At 39.8% G+C, this 22352-nt stretch overlaps 1 protein-coding gene across 3 annotated transcripts; it reads right to left on the bottom strand.

Moving 5' to 3' along the window:
• Positions 1-1460: 1460 nt before the first annotated feature.
• Positions 1461-22352, bottom strand: LOC108137989 (cyclic nucleotide-gated cation channel subunit A). 3 transcript variants are annotated; one of them, XM_017259961.2, is made up of 9 exons: positions 21794-22352; positions 17113-17296; positions 16012-16516; positions 8176-8409; positions 7413-7575; positions 5998-6537; positions 3678-4343; positions 2530-2680; positions 1461-2453 (listed from the first exon to the last, which is right to left on the bottom strand). In XM_017259961.2, exons 2-9 carry the CDS (start codon positions 17211-17213, stop codon positions 2303-2305), a joined length of 2511 nt encoding a protein of 836 aa, XP_017115450.1. In that variant the 5' UTR covers positions 17214-17296; positions 21794-22352; the 3' UTR covers positions 1461-2302. The 3 variants fall into 3 exon arrangements, with proteins under 3 accessions (XP_017115450.1, XP_017115451.1, XP_017115452.1); XM_017259962.2 differs by lacking the exon at positions 21794-22352 and adding an exon at positions 21068-21185; XM_017259963.2 differs by lacking the exons at positions 16012-16516; positions 17113-17296; positions 21794-22352 and adding an exon at positions 9899-10185.

Here is a 22352-nt window from a genome sequence, read left to right as displayed (position 1 = left end):
TATTGAACTAAGAAGTATTACACTTTTTCAGAGCTAAAAATGTATAAGAAAACTTTAATTTAGACAGTTCCAATGTGGGCTAGAGTGACACCTTAAAAAGTGTCATACTGATTTTCATAGGAAACCATATTGTCAAATTAAGTCGGCTGAAATGTAACACTTTATTAACGAGTTTTTCCGCAAAAATCTTTGAAAGGAAACTGCACACTCACCTCTTTTCAATAAAACCCGCAGCCATCAAGTACATAAGGACTTATTTAATGCAGATGTGTGAACTGAAAACCCCTCGACATCAATCAGCTTAAGCTGTATGAGAACGCCTGCCTTTAATAAAGCAAAGACCAGCAGGTACTCGCAGTGGGATTGTGTTGTTCATGGTAGTGGGGTTATTCGAAAGCCCCCACTCCAGGACTCATCGACTTAATCCAATCGCCTTCGAGCACCCTGTATTCATAATGCTCTTTGGCTGCGTCAACATTTTATTGTCAGTCATTTTCCAACGCCCCGCGGCCTTTTCACCGCAATCGGTTCCGTTCACGTGCCACGCCCCCATTGCCTACCGCCCAAGTGATTTTCGAAGGGGCCCAACTTCTCCTTCACTTTTTTAGGGCTTTGAGTGTGTTTTTCAACATTTTGTCAAAATTGATTTTTTACTGCACTTACGGCATGATGCGACCGTTTTGGGGTTCCACATGGTTCCGTGGGCTTTATAAACAGAGAGAAATTAAAAATCACTTCTAAAATGTTTCGATTGCAATCCGACGAAGTTCGAAAAATTTTGAAAAATTATATTTAATGTTATTAGGAATAATAATAAGTTGAATTATACAAAGGAAATTGTTTAAATTTTAAAAATGGCTTTTTATGTTTTTAGAAATTACCAATTATGAAAACTATTTTTTTACTGCAATGTTTTTTATATTTAATTTAAAATTGTCATTCCTCTTTATTTAAGTTATCCACTTTGCAGTGTAATTTAATAAAATTAATTAAATTTACCATGATTTATTATTAAAAAAACTGGCTTGGGAAAACAAAATTTAATATTTAGTGCATCTTAATTTTCTGTGTAAGGTGGCCCTCTCCCACACGTTACACTTCTGCTGCCCCATTTTACCTTTTTAGCTCTGACATTGCGCATACGCCTCATTGTACGCACAAAAAAAGTCGCACCTAAAAAGCCAACGCGTGTCGCTGCCATTTTCCACAATGCGTCTGCATTTATTGACTTTCTTGTAGGTGTTCCGGTACACAGTTCCCTTTTCTCTCATTTATTTCTCGGTTTTTTTTTTTTGTCTGCGCCCTCGTAGATGTCATTAAAGCCAGTAAAAGGAGTCCTGCCAAGGAATCCTTTGGTGGTAACGCGTGGCCGGAGGCTGCGGGTGATTTGCATTTACCCAACGCCTGCCTGAAACACTTGCGCCGGATATGTTTTCGCTGACATAAGTGCTGCGTATAATTTTACTCGATTCTCGTTTATTCTGTAGCTTTAGCTGTACTTACACACAGACAATACATCGTACATCGTACACTCAATGTCTAGGACTAATATAAAAATACATTTCATTTGCTTTCCATTTTGTTTCTTGACTTTGTTTGTTTTGCGTTGGTTTGGAAGCTTTGGAAGCTTGGTTGTTAACATTTTTGCTTTCTTTGAATTCGATTTGTGTGCATCATCACACCCCGTTCGCCCTTAATTATTTCAGAAAAGTCCTCGGTTCTTGGTCAGTTGTTGTGAAATTAATCCTTAGTTGCTCTGTCGATTTTGCTCTGATTTTGGTGCCATTTGGTGCCAAATCGGTCGGCGGTGTGTGTAAAATCATCCTAGCCTAGGCGAACAATTGCTGTTCACGTGTAAAATTGGACTATGCTTAAAGTATGTACACTGGATCGTAGTGGGTTAACTAGTGGGTTGCCTTTTGCCCTTTGCCCTTTGCTTCTCCGTCCGCCCCTCTTAACTTAGCTCTACACACACGCACACACTTTTGAGGCACATTCAGTTTTGAAACATTTTACAAATTTATAAAGTTTGCAACAAACAACACCCTTAGGCAACCCCTATACCTTACCCCCCCCGCACCCTTCTGCGCTACGAACTAATTGTAAAAATTAAAAATTGATTGGCCCAGGCCAATTTACAGTTGGCTTCGGGCCAAGTGGTTATCTCCGCGGCCAAAAAAAAAAAAAAACCTCCTGCAACTTTAATGCATTTATCACTATTTTCCGGCCTCGGGTGGAGATATGAAGGTTCGGGGGGGTATTTAGCGGGACCTGGGGCTTTTCCAGCGCGTTTTCCGGGGACTTAGAGCGTGTTCTGCTTGGCAGCATCGCCGATTTTGGCAGTCGCGTCGGGTCGCGAACGTGGGCGCCGCTTGGGCTGCAGCGAATAGAGGCGACCGCTGCGAACTCGCGTCTGTGGCTCACACTCCAGTCGCCACGTGCCAGGGCCGCCGCTAAAGGGGGGTTGAAAATGAAGAAAAGGGGGGCCTAAATTTAAGGTTTATGGAACAACACTCCAAGGATACTCACTTCATCTCCAGCTTGGCCAGGCGCTGCTTGATCTTGGCCTGGCTGGCCGTGTACTCCGCCAAAAGGCGGGCCAGTCGCATATTGAGGTTCTCCACCGACAGCTCCAACTTCTCGATGCCGCCCTCAATGCTATCGTGCACTCTCTGCGAATCTGCGAAACATTAAATACAAATATTAAATATAAAATATTAAGAATTGGCTTATTTAAATAAATTAAACAAAAACTGATTGTCCCTAGGCTTTTAACTAAGATATAAGAAGCATATCAAAAAAGCATAAGACAAAAAATGTATTATTGTATATGTTGCAGTTGTTTTTTTAGCTACAAGATTTCTCATTTGAGTTTATATTACTTTGAAATTTTGAAAAAACGTTACTCGTAAAGTAAAATAATATATTATATTCGTTCAAAAGTATGTAAGCAGAAGAAAGATTTTCCGACCCTACAAAGTATGTATATTCTTGATCAAATCAAATCTTGGAAACTATAAAATCCAGGGACTTTAGATTTTAAATGCAGATTCCAGCTATGCCCACGAAGCGCAAGTTTTCTTTAAAATGTGGCCTGAAAGTTTGTCATTTCAGATTGAGACATGTTAGACCTTAGCTATTTGGCTGTGTGTCTGTTTCCGTCAATATCTTTCGACTTATACAAAATCATTTCCAAATTTATTAAAATAAATATTTAAAAACTATTAAATATTATTCGCTTAGAGAAGCTGAATATGAACTAAAAACTTATACAAACTAAAAAAACAAAGCTACTTTCTTTTACTCCTTGCGAGTTGTTCATATTAATTTTATTTTTAATACAAATTGTAACGTTTATTAAACTTAAGCTTCACTGATTTATGAATTTAAGAGCACAGCAGTAAGTTTAAATTAAAAACAAATTAACAAGAAATTAATCAGACGTAATGTTATATGGTAAACAACCATTGATAAATAGGCTGTGAAGGTCCGTGTTTCGCTATTAATTCATGTTTTAAAATGTATTTTAATGCAACGGAAATTAATTTCGAATGGGCATTCATGAATCATGAAAACGAAAGCCATTCTTTGCAAAATGCGTTAGTAAGCACAATTTAATATTGCACCACATGTCGTATACGCGATTTCTGATGATTAAATTGGAGTAACTAACTTACCGGCGAATATCTGTTCATCCAAGAGGCCATCCTTGCGCAGCAGCTGACATCCTCGTTGGGTGAGCGTGGATCTGGCCTCCGGATAGTCCGATAAAGTCTCCCACAAGTCCCTTTTGGCCAGACAGAAGAGATCGGAGTAGCCCAGGGATCGCACATTGGCCGTTCGCCGGTTGCCCGTCCGATTGCCCGCAATCTCGAGGACAGAGACCTCGCCGAACACCGAACCGGCTCCCAAGGTGGCCAGCACGGTGATGCCATCGTCTCCGACGACGGACAGCTTGCCCCGCTTCACGATATACATCTCCTTGCCCACGTCGCCCTTGCGGCAGATGTAGTCACCCGGGCTGAAGACCTGCAGCTTGAGCTTCAGCACGAGGGCCTCCAGGAGACCCGGTTCGGTGTCGTGGAAGATCCGCACCTGCTTCAGCGTGTCCATGTGCACCTGGATGGCAATCTCCGCCTTCAGCTTGTCCGGCAAGGCGGCCAGCACTCGCTCCTCGTCCAGAGCGCCACTCTGCGACCACGTGTAGGCGAACCAACGGATCACCCGCGCCTCCAGCTCGTGGCCCACCCGCCGGAAGGCCATGTACTGCTTCACCCCGTCCATGCGATTCTGGAACTCCACGCGCGCCACATTCATGTTGGAGATCATGGAGCCAATGTTTCCTAGAGGGGGGCGGGGAAATTAAGGGAAACTTGGTTAATGAACGAGCGGGGCGGCAGCAATTCATCTTGGCCGCTCCATAACCGGTTCACCGGACACCCACTCCCATCAGCATCAGCATCAGCAGCAGCAGCAGCACAATGTTCCATGCCACTCATGGATTCCGGCGTGCGGATAACATGGCACAAAGGCGACTAATGGCGGCACTTCCGGTGCCGGAGTCAAGCACACGCATCCCCAACTTGGTGAAATGGCGGAGAAGCCTTGGGGCACTCAGCAAAAAAAAATATAGATCCCAAAATTGTTGTTCCCTTGCTAGCAATTTACTTCGAAGAAAAATTAAACTTTGCAGACTTCAAGGACTTAATGAATTGGGCCATATTTATCTTCTCAATAAATCTTTCACAGTTAAATTTGATTATGCAATTTCTCACAAACTTAGTACCCAAAGTGTTCTTCATAAATATATAGAAGCTATTGAAAAATATATTTGCTTATCTATGTATCTTAATTAACCAGTTTATGTAATTAACAAAAAAAAATTAGTTTAAGGTTTAAAATTTTTTGTTGACATCTAAGAGCAATGTGTGACGAAAGTTATTTTTAATGTTAAATGTTAGTCGTAAATTTTGGCGCAACTTCTGTACTTTGCAAATCAGTTTTTAAGAAATAAAGATTTACAATAAAAACAAAAAGTGAACCTTTAAAAATATTTAAAACATCCAGAATTGCATATTTAAGATTTTTTTAAGAAACTCTGATATATTTATCTAAAATCACAAGAAATTGTTGAAAAGATTACCAACTTTTGTGGCTAAAAGGACGTTCAGGAGTGCACAATAAATTCTTTGTGTTTGTAAATTTTTTTAAAACTAAAATTCGATACTTATACCAAATAATTTAATAAAGACATTACAACTTTATCTAGTTTTTTCAAGACTTTTCAAATTCGCAGTGATTGTTTGAAGCACTCATAGTTAGCATTGGTTAATATCAGTTTTTAAACATAATTTGACTTGTTATTATTTCTCAACTTTTTCCGAGTGTGCCCCTTCAATTCGTCCTGTCCAAACGAACTCGGCATTCATCACAGTAAGTAAATTTGTTTGCACAGCGAGGTCGGGAATGAGAATGAGAATGAGGATGAGTATGAGGACGAGGACGAGGCTGCGGAGTGTGGGGAGCTGGGGGTCCTACTCCTTGACACCACCGCCCATCTGGGGACGGTAATGGCAGCGATAAGGAGGATGACAAAAATGATAAAAAGGCACGTTTGCCAAAAAAAAAAAAAAAAAAAAAATTGGTGAGATGTCGCAAGCGGGCGACGGCAACAAATCAACCCAGCAAAACAAAACAAAATGGCATACAACCGAATGGTACAGAACATGGCAGTCGTAATGAATAATGTGGGTCGATGGGCGGGAAAGGGAAAGGAAGAGCGAAAGGGACCCTGACTTGGACTTGGACGACCCTGACGTGCGTGGCTGTAAATTAATACCCATTGATGTCACAGATGTCAGCTCTGGAACCAATTAAACGATCAGACGAAATATTTGCGTAAACAGGACGCAAACAGAGGGCCAAAAAGGGGATTTTGCAGGCAGTCACCCGCTGAAACGCTGAAACGCTGACCCTCCGACCCACTGACCCACTCACCCACAATGGTGGCGAAGATGAGGACGCCGGCCAGGAAGTCGGCCACCACGAACAGATACTCCACATCGTTCTCCGGCGTCGGGGTCTCGCCAATGGTGGTCAACGTCAGCGTGGACCAGTAGAAGCTGTAGATGTACTGCCGCTGCAGTGTGTTATTCCGCGTCCCATTCAGATTGTACACCCACGAGTCGGAGCTGAAGCCGATCTCGTAGCTGATGGCGAAGTACATGCAGGCGTTCCAATGGATTAGCACCAGGATGGCCAGCACCACCTTGCAGATACGGAAGGCATTCGGATACCCGGTGGCCGTCTCCGTCCGGTCGAACCACTCCCACAGCCGGTTGATCCGCAGCAGGCGATTGAGACGCACTATCACGGGACACGGTAGATACAGGCTGGAGCAGGTCTCCGGGGGCCACCAGAAGTAGGCCAGATCCGTGGGCAGCATCGACAGCACGTCCAGATACCAGCCCTTGGTGTGGAAGTAGTGCCTTCGCAGCCGAAAGGCATCTCGCACGAGGAGCCCCTGGTCCAGGAATCCTGCGGAGGAGCAAAGAGGCGGAAACAATGCGACTTAGTTATGTGACTGTGACTGTGACTCTGGGGAGGGGGGGAGGGGAGGGGAGGGAGTGACCTAGAGATTTGCTCCGGGTGGTGACTCTGCCTTTTGTCTCGGTGGTGCCTTTTGCCTTATGCCTGCGCCATGCGGCTACGCTTTTTTATGGCTCTTTGGATTTTTAACATATTGATGGCATCATAGAACACGAGTGCCCAGGAATACTAGTGGATATTAGTAGATGAACTTTTTACAAAGAATATGCCTTCTAAAAATTTATTAAATTTTAAAAACTTGTCCTGTAATTTCCACAAGTAATCACTTTATTACTCACTTAATTTTCTTTTGATTTCTACTCTCTTAATTCGTAAAAAGAAAACATAAAGATTTGATGCCTTGATTTTAGTATTGATTTTAGTTTTCCCGAGTTGATTTACCAAAAAAACTTAAAACGCCATTATATCTATAAATCTCAACTATCGTTCAGACTGTCACATTCCCCCACTAAAATGAATAATGCCCTACTCCACATAACTAATCGGTAGCAGAACGTTTGTTGCTATTGTACAAAATGTCAAGGTTGGCTTATCCCCTGCATTTGGCAACTCAACCACACCCACAATCCAGAATTCTCCCACATCTGCGATGTATGTGGATGCTGTGTGTGGATTCATCTACAGAAATGGGAATGGCATGCGTGCCAAATGGCTTTGCCGACAGCATCGCTGTTCCATTGTCTGAAGGCGGCTTAGTGCGGGTCTCATTTGCATAGGTAAATCTCAAATTTGAAATCCCTAACCATAACCCGTAACCCCTAACCCGTAACTCGTAGCCGAGAAGGGAAAATGTGGTGGCTCACCTTCGTGCATATGGACGAGCGTATCCAGCAGATAGATGAAGTCGCACAGGTAGTCCAGGGTGTACCACACGGCCGGAGCACTCTTATTGATCTCCCAAAAAACCGCACGGCCCATAACGAAGATGATGTTGTAAAGCACTGCCAGGGAAACGATGGCCAGCCACTGCAAAGATGTATTTAAGGCATAATTATCACTCACAAACGCCCCATTAAAAGGCCACAAAGCTGGCATTAATCAATAATTAAGTTAGGACATGAAAAATCTGATTCGCTGCATACATTAAGGCACATTCTAAGTTCTTATTTCAAGTCTTTTGAGATATGTGTGACCTCTTGAATATTAAAAACTTTAAAATTAATGAACAGATTAAAAATAGTTAATAGAAAGAAGTTATTTAATACTTAACATAATATTTAGTTAAAAGAAATTTATCAAATTGTTTTTGCAAATACTTAATTTATATTTCATAAGCTATTAACATGGATTTTCATTTTTAATTAAAAAAAATCAATGGTTTTATTGCCAGACAATTGTACGCTTACAATCTAATCGTTATTTTATCATTTATATTAATAAACACTTATTAAATATAAATGATAAATATTTTTTAATAAAAAAAATCAATGGTTTTATGGCAGACGCTTACAACCTTATCATTATTGTATTATTTATATTAATAAACCCTAATTAAATATAAATGATAAATCATCGAATCCATCATGGAAGAGTAGAAAACTTTGATTTGTGCAAGAGTTCACTCACCCTGTAGTGGGACTGCAGAGTGGGATCCACGGAGAGGCGGTTGCACAGGACACTGGAGCCACGAATTTCGCTGGAGAGGGCCGCATCCTTGCCAATCTTGTCCGTATTTGTGGTGTTGGAGAATTTCTCAAGGAACCAATCTGGCGGTTTGGGGCGATTCCTTTTAGTCAGACGCTGACGTAGAGCTTGCAGAGTGCGTCTTAAAGCCGATGGTTTGCTTCGCTTATTTGGTTCCTGCACAGAGAATAAAAAATTCAATTTTTCAATCTAAAATATTTTTTAAATAGTTGTTTATTAAAAATATGTCACCATTTCAAACATTTATTAAAGAGTTATTGCTCCAATTTTGTACAAAATGTTCCCCTTTTCTTGGAAATTAATTTACAATTTTTTTAGTGTTTGCAGTCATGTTTTATTACTTGTGTATTTTACTTTTCCATGTGTAAACGAGAATGGGTTAAGAGTGAGACGTTCTCCCATAAGTTTAGGGAAAAGTTTTGCCGAGCGTTCACTAATTGAAGCGTTTTAGTGCTCGGGTTATGGGCATCTCTTTTTTCTGGTTTCCCACTACTAACCACATTAAAAGTTGGTCAGTATCCAAGTTTGGTGCTTAAATTTTGTTATGTCTGCCAGCAGAATGACGCGAAGTATTTCAAGCCAACTATAAAACTATTAAAGAATAGATTTCATGCAGCTTGAAAAGGATTTAACGAAATTCGGAACATTTTAAAGCGCTTAGATAAGCGAACTTAATGTTTAAAATAATATGGAAAATGTTGTCTAAAGAAAACAGAAAATTTGCATGTGCTAAAGTGTTTGATTCAAGCAAGTGTGCATGTATTTGCATTGTTAAAGATTTTCTTAGAAAATAATAAAATAATTGATTTAATATTATTGGATAAGCAAGCAAATTGAAACACTAGGAAAGAATAGATTTTATGTGGTTTATGTGGAAAGGTTTTAATGGAATTCTCTATGGAAATTATAGTATATTAATACTTATAATAATAAATACATGGTTTTATTAAATAAAATATTAATTGATTTGGTATTGTCGGCTTGGAAAGGATTTATTAAACTTCTGAAAATTTCAAAGCGCTTAAATAAAATTAAAAGGAAAAAGTTGTTTTATGAAATAATAAATATGGGCATTTGCTTAAGTGTTTAATAAATTCACATATTCATGTATTTTGACTATAAGGAATATAATTAAATGGAAAACGTCTTAAAAATTACAAATACCTAACAGGGATTACATGTTTTCACTGATTAAAAATTAATTGTTTTCTATTTTAGATGACTTGAATTTGTTCGGTAAGAATATACAAATTTTAAACTATTTTCAAAGACCATCCATGCTCACACCAGATTTAATGGATTTCCCAGGGGCATGACTGTTTAGAGATCTTACTTTGCTCCAGTTGCCTAGCCATTTTCTGGGCATTAAAGGCGTGTGCTTGACAGTCTAATAAACGCTTATCAGCCGCCGGCAGCGGTTAATCCATTAAGCCATCTTTAGTTTGAGAAAAAAAAAAAAAATGGGAAAAGCGGTGGAAAAAAGCAGAAAATATGACGCATACGCCTCGTTGGGCGGGCAATGGCAAATGACAATGCAATGCCACGCCTCCCGCTGCGTGTGTGTGTGTGTGTATGTGTGCGTGTGTAAGTAGGTTCGAAGGCCATATGTGGATGTTTGTATTAGTGAGTGTGTAGGTGGATTTACCGCATCTGTTTGCTGTCCCGTTATGGCGGATATATCCAACGACTGCACCATGGCTTTGACTTTGAAATGTCGCATACAAGTCGAGTGTGTCTCCTCTTTTTTTCTCTCTCTCTCTCTTTCCGTCTCCTTTTACTGGTGAATCTTCCCTTTCACTTCCACTTTCCACTTCCAGCTTAGTGCTTCCGAATTTGGCCTGCGGCAATAACAATTACAATAACAATAACGGCGACAATAACGGTTAGTTTTTGGGCAGCAGCTGCGCGCATGCGCTTCGTTGCGTCGAGCGGACTTTTCAAACTGTTCAAACTGTTCACACTGATAACTGCCGCCAAAACATTTGACTTGGCCAAGGCGAGGCAGCGACGTCGGCAGCGCAGTCGCCACTGACCGAACCACGACATCCATACACAATAAACCACAGTCGAACTTCGATAACACCAACTATAGTTTACCGCGAAAGAAAGATTTCTTGCAATAATTATTATTTATTTAATATTTAATTATTTGTTATAAATGCATATTCAAATTTTTAAATGTTTAATTGTATGCGTAATACACTTAATAAACATTTTTTCACAACTTCTTTTCAGTTTTTATTAATAACCTAAAAAAAATCGGTTTAGAAATTCGTAGATTTCATACAAACTAATTGTTTTTTTTTTTAAATAATATTTAGTTTTTAAACCAACAAAAATGCAAGTCATAGAAGTTCGTTATGCAGAAGTTCGACTGTAGCGCACAATAGTTTAAACCGAGTGGCTTGTTTGCTGGCTGTTGTTGTCAATTCGGAATGCTGTTTTGCAATTTTCTTAATTTGCATCGCCACTCATCGCGCTGCCGCGTTTTAATTAATTAACTTGCACCATCGGTGGATGAAGTCTCCGGTGACTTGGTCCTTCGGTTCCGCAAGATATTTAGTTGGCTCCAGCCCCGGGACCAGCCAAATCGACAAGATTGATTATGCCGGCCGGCGTTTGTCGTTTTAGTCTAAATGCTTTTTAATTGCCCGGACCAACTCGGTTTCAATTAGGCTGAAAGGCGGCGTTTTGCGAACGCGGGCAGTCAGGGGTTAACGCTGCGAGGCTTGTGCATAAATTAATTGCAATTCATTTGACGGATAGCCGGTGCGTTAGATCAGTTAGTTTTCCTGCTAGCCGATAATTTTGATTCAATTTCAATGAGCTCATCATCGGCCAGCAGTTTGCCAATTGCAAGGTTTATTTTACTTTTTGGCCGTACTTGAAACTGGCATCGAAATCGAAACACTGACCCAGCGAACCATCATTGGCATTATCATCGGACCACCGCCCTGATTGGCATTCATATCACACCGGCAGCGTGGAACTCACAATAAATTTCCATAATTGCGAGTCCGTTAGGCCGAATACCCCCCAATTCCCCTTTTCACACCTGCCAGGTAACTTTATGCTAAGCAAATCAAGCGTTTTCATATCGGTGTTTATGGCAGGCGTTGGCATTTTATGCTTCACTCATAAAAACATGACTAAGCCATAGCATTACACCATAAAAATCGAGTTAGAAATGACCAAATAGCTGACCCGTAATTGAGGAAATCAAACCGAGCGAGTTGTAAACTGGAGTTTATTAAGGGTAACTAGCAATGGTATTATTTTAATAGAAATTCAACAAGGGAAGTTTTAAGTAACAGCTTTTTGAAGGCTTATTACATGAAGAAGTTTTAAGCACTGTTTTTCTTATCACTTTTATTATTATTTTTGGAGGGCTAACTTTAATTTATTCTCGAAAATCAAAACATTTTTGAGTTTATGGTGTTTGAATAAATTTTCGTAATTTGATTTAGAAGTATATAAGTTAAACAATGTGATACCGAGCACAAAAATTAAGCTGATTCCTTGGAGTGGAATAAACATGAGCTTTCTGATATCAAATTACTTGATGGATTCAAAGGATCAACCCCTTTGTTTGCCCACAGCGTTTGAAGAATACTGCCGATAGTGAGTTTTCTAATAAACTAAAGCAAACGTTTAAGAGTGGAAAGGCTCTAGTTTCAGTAAATTATAGGATGAATAACAGCCATTTGATATCTTATCACATGATGGATTCGAAGGTTTAACACCTTTGTTTTTTTGTGAAACCCGTGCACTTTATCACTTGGCTGTTATTGATACAGCCGATAGTTGTGTATTTATTTATATTGATTGTGATTTCGATGGGAACGTGGGAAATTATGCAAATTGTGGCGCAGATTGGATGGCGATGACCATAAGCTGGATGTGAATGCTTATCGGAGGGCGAGCAACAAGCAACGGGCTAAACGACAACAAGGTCCGTTTAATAAACTGACTAATGCTCCCCCCTTCTTATATTTGTCCCATTATTCGATGTCCTGATTGTTGTGTTTCTCTTTTGGAAGTTACGATGGAACCGGGAAAAACCCTCATCAACATGAAAATCCATGGAACAGTTGTCGTTGTTCTCTACTGCCACTGTTTTTTTTGTTATTGCCGCTTCAATTTTTAAGCCTTGTTTTCGATTGTTTACCGAACGCATAAGTTGACGAGTTCGGCATTGTTCCTGTTTCTTGTTTTTACTAATTTTATTTGTTGCAAAGTTACTGCCTGCGAGCTAAGCTGCCGCCTGCGAACGCGTTTTTTTCGTAACTGTCGATGGCGCAAAAAATTTGACTAAGCGGAATGTCCGCAGACAGACCGCACTTTCGCTGTTTGCTCTCGCTCCTTTCTCCTTTCTCCGTCGACCCTACCTCTCCCTCTCCCTCTCTCTCTAACTTTCTCTTTCTGCGATGGCCATCATCATCGTGTTGAGTGTCCTGCTGCCTTCTCAAATTGCACAGCAACAACTACATTATGGCAAAGACAATCGAGCCAACATCGACACTGGCAGAAAAATGGTAATACAACTTTAAAAAATTTAAAATTTTAACTGTATAGATTTTAAATACTGTTAAGTCAAATATCCAAAAAGTTTCCAATAGTTTTGTAATATGCAGCCTTAACTCCAACTGTCCCAACTCAAAGTTTCTATATCAAACTTATTTTGGTAGCATTAGGAAATAGGAAATATTGGTTAAATCAATTCTATAGCTCAAAGTCTCCATAACTCATCCCATTTTGTTGGCAAATGGTTGTTCGCGCTAAGGAAGTTTGACTGTATTATGTTTGTTATGGGATTGTAGACGAATGGAATTGAAAGTGTGCTAAAGTTGGTCCTGTTTTGTTTTAATTATCTCTTCTTTAACTTAACAAAGTACCCCGAGTTAATTTTAAATACAGATTTGAAAGTACTGATTTCCAAATGTTGTATCAGAGATTCAATAGTATCTATATTAATATCTGTTGTTTTATTTATTAATGAATAAATCAAGAACTACTTTTATTTGTAATATTTTTACAGTCAAGAATTTAATCCTTGTTCAACTTTTTCGCCCAGTGTACGCACGCAGGTACGGCCAGGCAAATAGAGTTCATTAATCGGTTTAATGGCATGACTGGATGACTGAATGACTGTACGGACCAGCTGACAAGGATACACATCGCTGTTGTCGGGGCTGTTCAACTCGAGGACTTGTAACTATTTTGGATTGGCACGAGACTTGTCATATTTTCAATGCCAATTCTATAAAGTTCTCCTCATTAAGCCCACCAACCCCCCCACCAGCGGCCAATTTTGAGTAATGGACGTTTATATAACCACAATGCCAGCAGTTTGCGGTTTCCTTAGCTTTCCTTCAGCTGTTTGTGCTGGTTTTTTGTGCTTCTGCTGTTGTTAGTGCTGCTTCTGCTGCTGCTGGACAAACACTCGGAACACACCTCAAAAGCATTAACAACAACCGACCAAGCCAATATTTGGACGAGGACAACCACAACGATATGCGGGCATGAAATGGAAGTGGATGTGGGAATGGAAAAGTCCGGGAAGCGAGACTCCAGAGGATGGGACTTTGAGGGCTTTTCATTTGTATTTATTTCATTGCGTTTTTCTTTCGGTATTGGCATTGCTGTTGCCATTTATGAAATGACATTGAAACAGTTTGTGTTGCTGTTTTTTCGCCCTCCGTTTCATTCACTTTGAGTCGAGTCTCTTATCTATCAAATTGGTTGTCGCCCCTGGCCCCTGGCCCCTCGATGTCCCCTCAGTGTCCTCCTGGCAGCAGTATCCTTCTGGATCCACCAGTATCCACCAGCTGGCTTAACACCCAACACCCACTCCCCTGACCGAAATACACACTCACTTATTTATAGCCCTGCGGGTCGGAAGAAGTCTGGTTTCCTTCTCTTTTTTTTTTTTTTTGTTGTATTTTATAAGGAAACCTAAGTAATGCAATTATCCCGGACAGGACATGAGAGCTCTCCAACTTGCTGATGAGGATTGCGGAGGAAGCGAAAAATGCAGTCGCTTTGCTTAGCAAGTTGATTTGAAAGGCGAGATGCGTCAAGTTGTAGATTAAAGATACGAAAGTCAAGGGGACACCAGCTAAAATGGTGGCTTTTCCTAAAAGCTTTGCATTTCAAATTAGAACATGGAAATGCCTATTACGAATTTGCATAAAACTTTACGACTAATATTTTCATTCAAACTTTCGGCTTATTTATTATGCAAGCATGTCAAACTATTTTCGATTATCCATAGATGTGTTGTGCCAAATAATACGCAAATTCTTTCAAATTAAAATCATAATCTTTTAATCATAATATCAAAAATGTTAAACAAAGCTTTATGAGGACTTTTGTAATGCTCTTTTTATAACAAAAAATAAAAGGAATTAAAAATATATTTTATACCTAGAAAATCTTACTGGATGTTTGGCTTGGGCTTTTATAATAATACAATTTTAAATAGTAACAAGTTAATTTCTTTTAAAGGTCTATACTCATGCTTTTATCATAAAATTAGATTAAGGATCATTTAAAATGATTTCCCAAAGACTAATAGTAGGAATTTGATTAAACAATTAAAAGAAATCAAGGTTGATATCTTTATCAATGCATCTGTTTAAACTTTTCTCACCTTCAACTCTGTCAGCTCATACATTTCCTTTGTTAGAGAACCCAAAAATGAATTTAGCAAGCCCAAAACCTCCTTCCCCTTCCAAAGCACTATACAGCCTTTTTTGTCGGTCTTTTTATCAGTGTTTTAAGTCGATTGACACGTGCTAATAACAATTTCTGCGGGCAGCCGAAAATGGCATTCAATTGGAGGGTAACAAGGGTATATAAAGCAATAAGGGGCGGAGTAGACGGCTTGGGGCGATGCCTCGGCTACGTGACAATAGAGGAAGTAATTAAAACGCGATTTACGGCAAGGTCAAGTTTATGAAGGTCTGCCCAGTTCATTTGCATTTGCATTAGTCTGGAATGGCAAGTCTGCGGGGAGTTATGCAGACAATGCGGAGTTTCAATGGCCCGCAGCTCGGCAAACTGGGCCAATTCCGCCTCCTGGGGGCGAGGCGTCAATCAATTAGAGCAATTACTTAATTTCATTTCCACATAATTGAATTGTGGCCAGGGACAGAATGGTATTACAACCGCACCGGAGCCAGAGCATAATGTATCAGTTATTGAATGCGGATTATTGGTTATTGTTTATCTGCAAGTGTTATCAAATAACGCATACGCCACTTTGGCCATGCAGCCAAACTGATTTGCATATTTAAAAATAGCATGACCGTAAGTTATAATGGTTAAATATATAACTGATATTTCAAACAGAGATTTTTATTGACATGATTTACTTAAATATCAGATATTTGTTTAACCATTATAAATTCAGGTGATGCCTTGAAACGTTTTTAAAGTGTGTACGAGAAGAACCACTAATAAGATACATTTAAAATAAAATAATAATATATATGTGTTTCCTTAACATTTTGGTTTGATAGGAAATCCGATTAGTTTCACATGGTTGGTTCTTGCACAAGAACCATATATCTGTATATTTTAGATATATGTTTAAAAACAAACTTGTTAAGAACAAAAGCTTCTTCAATTTGTAGATTTAAGGTTGTTGGTTCTATTCAATACTGGAAAAGTTTTATATTTTTACTCGATTACAATATATTTACCCTTTAACTCTTAAGCTTACGATTATAGGTAGCTGATGGACTAGCTACTCACCTGTATCAGTTTCCTGCCATTTTCCACATAGCTGGAATCGCTGGCATGCGGTTGGTGGTGCTGCTTCTGCTGCTGGTCAGCCCGGGCAATCGCCTCCTCCGGGTTGTCCACGCCCACTGCCGCCCCGAACTCGTCCTCATCCTCATCCACGTCATCCTCATCGTCGTCGTCGTCGTCGTCCTCATCCTCGTCATCCTCCTCGGCCTCTCCGCCAGCCCGGCGATGATTCCCCTGGCCATATTTCCGTTGCCAACTGCGACGCGGATAGTGGAGGTGATGGACCTCGCCATCCACTGCCATCGGAATCGAAGTGGCCGCCTGCTCGACCGTAATCGTCGCCGTGGGCGCAAACGGTGCGAACAGACCGCCGCTAATCTCCTCCAGCGGCGGAGGTGCCACGCCCATCGACGCCTGATGGGAGCCGCAGGGTAGCTGCAGTTGGGCGGGCGCCGAGGAGGCGGGGCCCACTAAGCGGGTGGTGCGGTACATGGGACGGGTGGAGAGGCTAAGGCCGAGTGGTTTAGTGTCGGGCACAATTAGAAGAGGTACAAAAATTAGGTTTTATTTATTTATAAAGTTTCATGCGAATTTGGTTTTAAATTAATAATATTTTATTAAATTTTAAGGCAAACCATATGACAACTAACTTTACTTATACACTTTGCATTTAATAAATCATTTTTAAAATAATCAATATTATTTTAATGAAGGGAAACAAGTGAATAAATTTGTTTATGAAATAAGTTTTAAAACTATTAAAAGATTTAAAAGGTTGGAAAAACGTATCAATTTAAGAACTGCGTTTAAGTAACCAAATAAAAAAATGGACTGAAATTAGGAAAAAACTGTACGAACAGCGGTTGATTTTTTGGTGTTAAGAAAATAATATTTAAAAAAGTAAGAATTTGGTCTTTCATTTTAGCGTTTTTTTTTTCTTTGTGTAATTATACCTGTGGTCATTCTACATTAAACTAGAGATTGTTATGGGAATGTGGTATATAATCTGTTGTTATATTTGTTATCCCTAATGTATCTTTATTTTTATGAAAGCAAGGTAATTTTGGTAAAATCATGTTTTGACCAATACCAATACCAACTTACTTGTAGCCATATTTGGGGGACTCGGTTTCGGGGCGTCTGCGGCTGGACATCATCGTGTTGACCCGATCTCCGCGGGCGGCAGCCATCATATAGGTCCACATAGCTGGGCGATGGCTGGATATTGGAGGGAATGCAGCTACGCAAGGCACGAATTCACCACCATGATGAACAGCGGGCAAGGAGTCTGAAAATGAGGACGAGGGAGTTAAACTTTTGCATTCGTCTCCGGCCCAGGATTTAAGTTGTTTGTGTGACCCGTGTGCCCAAAACGCCCACTCGTCGGCAATTGTGGTCTGGCCACGCCCACCGTTAAACGCCCCCGGGCTGCAGCTCCGGGAAACCGAGCAGTCATAAATGTTCCTTTCTGCACGACCGTAAAACACTTGGAAAGACGTAAACATAAATGCCAGCCGCTTAGTGGCCAAAAGAGAGTGGGGGTCAGGGGTCAGGGTTCAGGCTTCAGGGGTTGTGCCTCTGGGACGTCTGCTGAGCTGCAGTAATTAAGCAATTAAATGAAAAATTGTTGGCTTACGAAACAGTCTGTGGTTCGAAATTTTTAAATTGCCCCTCGAGGTAGGCAACAGAAAATGTTCAAGGGGGCCATCCTGCCAAGCACCTCATGTGAAAAAGTTTCGACTTGAAGGAGGAGACTATAAAGCGGTGTGTTTGCCAGGCAAACTCTTTGCCACATAAAACTTTATCCGCAGGTAATCAGAAAAGCATTTAAAGCTGTTGGTAAATGATTAAGAAACTACTTTACCTTCCATTTAATCTACACCAGGTTGAGGCTTTGCAAAGCATATGCAAATTCCTGAAAAAAAGTTGTCCCCTTGGGCTGGAAACTTAAATAGCTTTGTACCATATGGCATAACCTAAAGACATATTAAGCCTAAATAAAATTTGATATGAGTCATTAGAAAATAATTGAAAACTTAAAATAATTTGCTTTGTTTGCTAGCAAAACTAAGACCTTTGCATCAGAAACTTTACGAGCTTTGAAAAGGTTGACATTCTCAAAAGAAATATTGAGCTTTAATTACATTTTTTTTTGTGTTTGAAGACATTAGAAAATAATTTAATTCATATAAAATTCGAAAGACAATATCTTCTATTAAATTACAGGACACTATTAAGAAATCACATGAGAGCCCTATACAATCTGTTTAACTTTAATGGTTCAGGATGTAGAAGATGTTTTTATAAACTAATTGTTTCAATTAATAAAAGACTTAAAATAATTCAGGCAAATTTATGAAGCTACTTTTTATTTTTCAGAAATAAAGCTTTGTTTCTTAGGAAACGTACAAAAATGAAAATGATGAAATATTAATTAATATTTTTAAGCCTAAGTTAATGATGAAATGTGTTTGCTATAGAACTTTCTAAATTTCAAAAGTGTGGGTATCATTAAAAAGAAAACATTTATAAACATAAGCTAAAAGAAGCGGTTGTGTTTACTTAGAATATATTTAACTAGCAAAAACAGGCATTAACTTAGGGAGTACAAACTTTTCTTGTCTGGGATATTTTCACAACTTTAATCGTTTGGAAAAACTAAACGAAAATTCCCAGTAAATTCAAGAGCAAATGCTTAATGCAGAACTTTTTGCACAACAGCTAGTATTAATTGAGGAGTTCTAGGAATTCTGAATCCAGCAGCAGCTGCCCGAGTAGACAAAGTTCTCACTTGGCAAACGAAGGCAAATAAATTATTCCGTTTAGTCGCGGGCTAATGATGCGCAAATGATAAATACAAGCTGCCAGTAGAGCAAAAATTTCAACAGTTGTTGATAAAATGCAGCTGTGACTCACACAAAAAATCGAAGCAGGGTTTGCCATCGAAAAAAGAAATGAAAATTAAAATGAAAATGCGAATGCGAATGCGAATGCAAATGCAATGGCTGATAATCAAAACGAGCGCAAAAACCGAACGGCAATGGGAAATTTTTTATGTAATTTCCAGTCGAGTGGCTGCCACAAAGAAGGTATGTATATGTATATGCATAGAGTATACTTTATGTAGGTATATCTATACATTCGCAGCGAAAGAAAACAGTAGTTGCAGTTGATCCTTTGTCCTTTTCCTTTGTCTGGCATTAAGCAGCGTTTACTGTCGCGTGATTTTATGTCATAGATTATCTGTGGGTTGCACGCTCCTCCAGCCAAGCATTCAATTTTAAGTGCAATTTTGGTTTTTGGCCAGGCGGAGTGGTTTGGCATCCTTCGATGAGTCAGAGGCCAGGGGCTCGAAGTCTTTGACCGCCAGTTGGTCCATTGTCTCGAATTTGACTCTGGCCAAGGGATTTAAATGGCACAAGTGCTACGTACAGTGGCTCCTGTACCCCCTGTACCCCCGTACCACTGTCAGCATCGATTTTTAGCTATAAAATCAAAGGAAATCCATTTATCAACTTCAGCTGCAAACATTTTTCGTGCAGATAAGAACTGACTTTGATAAAATGTGGCTCTTCTGGCAAGCCACTTTAGATGTTTGCATCTTCCTTTGGTTTTTGCCCAGCAAAACCAATCGAAAAGCCAGGGGAAGCCCCTCTTGCAGCGGGATATCCAGGCAATTAACCCATGGACCTCAAAGGCATCCGCAACCGCATTGGCAGCAACTTCAAAATTAGACAAACTTTTGGCTTTGCCTCTGGCATAATTCCCAGACCCTCTTACGGCTCTTCGATCTGAATTGCTAACGAGCCATAAATGTGCCCCACTGGGTGTGCACGTGGAAAAAAGCATAACCTAACCATTTAATTGGCTTAGTCCATTAATGTTTATTCATGACCTTCGTTTACAACCAAATTAATTGCAATCATAGCAGATTGATCCAAAATTGTATTGCCAGTGAGCAAAACAAACGGAAGTAGAATGGCCAAAATATACTCAAGATTCAGATAATAATTGTTCTTTGTATCTCAATAAAACAAACAAATTAAACTCATTCCTCAAATTAAAATAATATTAAAAAGTAGAAAAAAATATAATAACTCAATATAAGCGACTGCAATAAAATCGGTATAAAATATATAATTGGTAAAAATAAATTTAATTTTTATCAAGACCTTTGAACATTGGTGTTCTAAAAATTTTACTTTAATTTTAAATTAGTAGAAAGATAATTTATAATAATTTTAGAAGTATATCTCTTTTGCGAATTTAAACGCCGTAGGAATTAAACTACGTCTTTATAAGCAAGTGTAATTTATTTATGTACAGAAAAAAGCTACTTAATACAAAAAAGTACCAATTTATATTGTACCTAACTAAAACAAAAGCAAAAACAAGCATATCAAAAGAATATAAAGCATAATAAGAAATTTCATCACACAAATATTTAAATGCCTATCTCATTAGTTTTTATCAGAACTTTTAAATGGACCAGTTCTATTTTTTTCACGTGGAACTTAACTTGGCTGATATATATTTTTGAACAAAATACATTTCTCCCTGTGCATCGATGTGTCTTATTTGTAATGATTTAGTGGCACCATGGGGGTAAGTAAAGCGATACTGGGGGAACGTGTGAAGTTTATGCCCCATGGAATCGTTTACACTCGCCTCGCTTAGCGGGGATTATGATTGTCCAAGTGGCTGGGACGAGGGTCCTAAATAAGTAAACACATGTCCATATTGAAAACAAATTTCGCTTTGGTCCTCTGTCCATTTCCGCTTGTCAGCTGGGGGATCAATTAGAGCTTCTCACAGAGTCGGGGCACAGAAAAATAAAAATGTTTATTCAATATATGGAGCGGTTCCCACACTGACACTCACTGCACGCCCTCTGTTTGCCATTCGCCAGCTAGCTGTGTTTAATCCTCTCAGACGCATCACGTATACGCCATGTGGCTGCGGGACAGGGACTTTCGAGTTCAATCAAAACGTTCGGGTTCGGGGTATTATAAAGAAAAGCGAAGTTGAAAGCAATTTCTAAAATAGGATATATACGCACGCACAGATACACTTAATTGTACGGGATGCACAAAATATGCTAATGTCAATTATTTTGTGCGTAATTTGCTTTTCATGCTTTGACGGGAAATGTGTAACTGGCGCCTCATTATGAATATTCATTTCCCGCATACAAGTGCTCTCACTTGCTCATCCTGCACATACAAGTATATATTCACATCCATATTCACATCCACATCCCCTTTGTTCGCTAATCATTCCGCAGCCATCGACTTATCTAATCTGTTTTGGTGGTTTTGCTGGCAAGATAAGTGCTACGGGGGCGATTGAGGGGTTAACACGGGGGGTTTTTAGTGGGCTTTAGGGGGTTAAGGGGTGTCGGGGGTACCACCATCCTGAAAAGGTGAGGTGACTTCAATTAACATTCGTGCACGTAATGGCAATAACGCAAATGGATTCGGGCTTTGTTTAATAAAATGTGATATTTATGGAGTTTACTGCTCCTCTTGAGGCCCCCCCTCACCACCCCTTACCACCCCCCCTCTCCCCCTATTCCCCTACCTGCTCTGCGGATGCCAATTAATATGGCACCAAGTTTGTTATTAATTCACCGCTCTGTGTGTGTCCTATGGCTGTAGCTAACAATTAGGCAGACTCATATCAATATCGGATTGGGCATGGAAATCACGCATACGCCGTGTGGTCTACTCCAGTTTAGTGCTTGCGATTAGTTTCGAGCCTGTTGCTCAGTGACTGCCAGCTGTACCTGTTCTGTACCGATTCGGTTCTTCTCTGGAGTGCTCTGGAGTGCTCTGGAGTGCTCTTCAAGTGGATCCTGCTAATCCTGGACTCTGTCAGTGGCGGAGATGATGCGTAATCCTATTAGCAAACGCTTGGCGTCGCCTTTTGAGTCTCCTTACTTTTTCTTGCACACTTGTGCTGCTGGCATTGGATTATTTAAGAATGCGTGCAGTAATTTCAACATGAAATTTGAATATTTTTTACGCCTCGCGACTTCACAAACAACATCACACAGCAACAGCAGCAACAACAACACACAGACACGGGGGAGGATTCGAAATGACAGGCATTTACATTTGTAGCTGCCTGCTGCGATATCCTTTTTTTTATGATTATGATTTTTTTGTGCACTTTTTTATTGAATTAAAATTCAAATCAAATGTGACGGCTGGCCCTGTTCCGTTTTGGGTTTGAATGGAACCGCGCGTTGCGATATAATGGGGGGGATCTCGTGATATTTTTTGTGTTGTCTTGTGTTTTTGGGATCTCGACGGAGGTGTCCGCGCCGTGTACGTTCGCTTGCC

This window comes from Drosophila elegans, unplaced genomic scaffold (genome assembly GCF_018152505.1).
Source record: "Drosophila elegans isolate 14027-0461.03 unplaced genomic scaffold, ASM1815250v1 contig_183, whole genome shotgun sequence".
Taxonomy (NCBI): domain Eukaryota; kingdom Metazoa; phylum Arthropoda; class Insecta; order Diptera; family Drosophilidae; genus Drosophila; species Drosophila elegans.
Note: the sequence above shows the minus strand (reverse complement) of the source record. Positions and strands in the feature narration are given on the sequence as shown.

Excerpts from the sequence above, each read along its gene's own strand:
- LOC108137989 (XM_017259961.2), bottom strand. The coding sequence starts at position 17,213 with ATGTGGACCTATATGATGGCTGCCGCCCGCGGAGATCGGGTCAACACG. Across the intron at positions 7,576-8,175 it reads CTCTGCAGTCCCACTACAGG|TGGCTGGCCATCGTTTCCCT; the intron begins GTGAGTGAACTC and ends ACATCTTTGCAG. Across the intron at positions 2,681-3,677 it reads GGATGAACAGATATTCGCCG|ATTCGCAGAGAGTGCACGAT; the intron begins GTAAGTTAGTTA and ends AATGTTTCGCAG.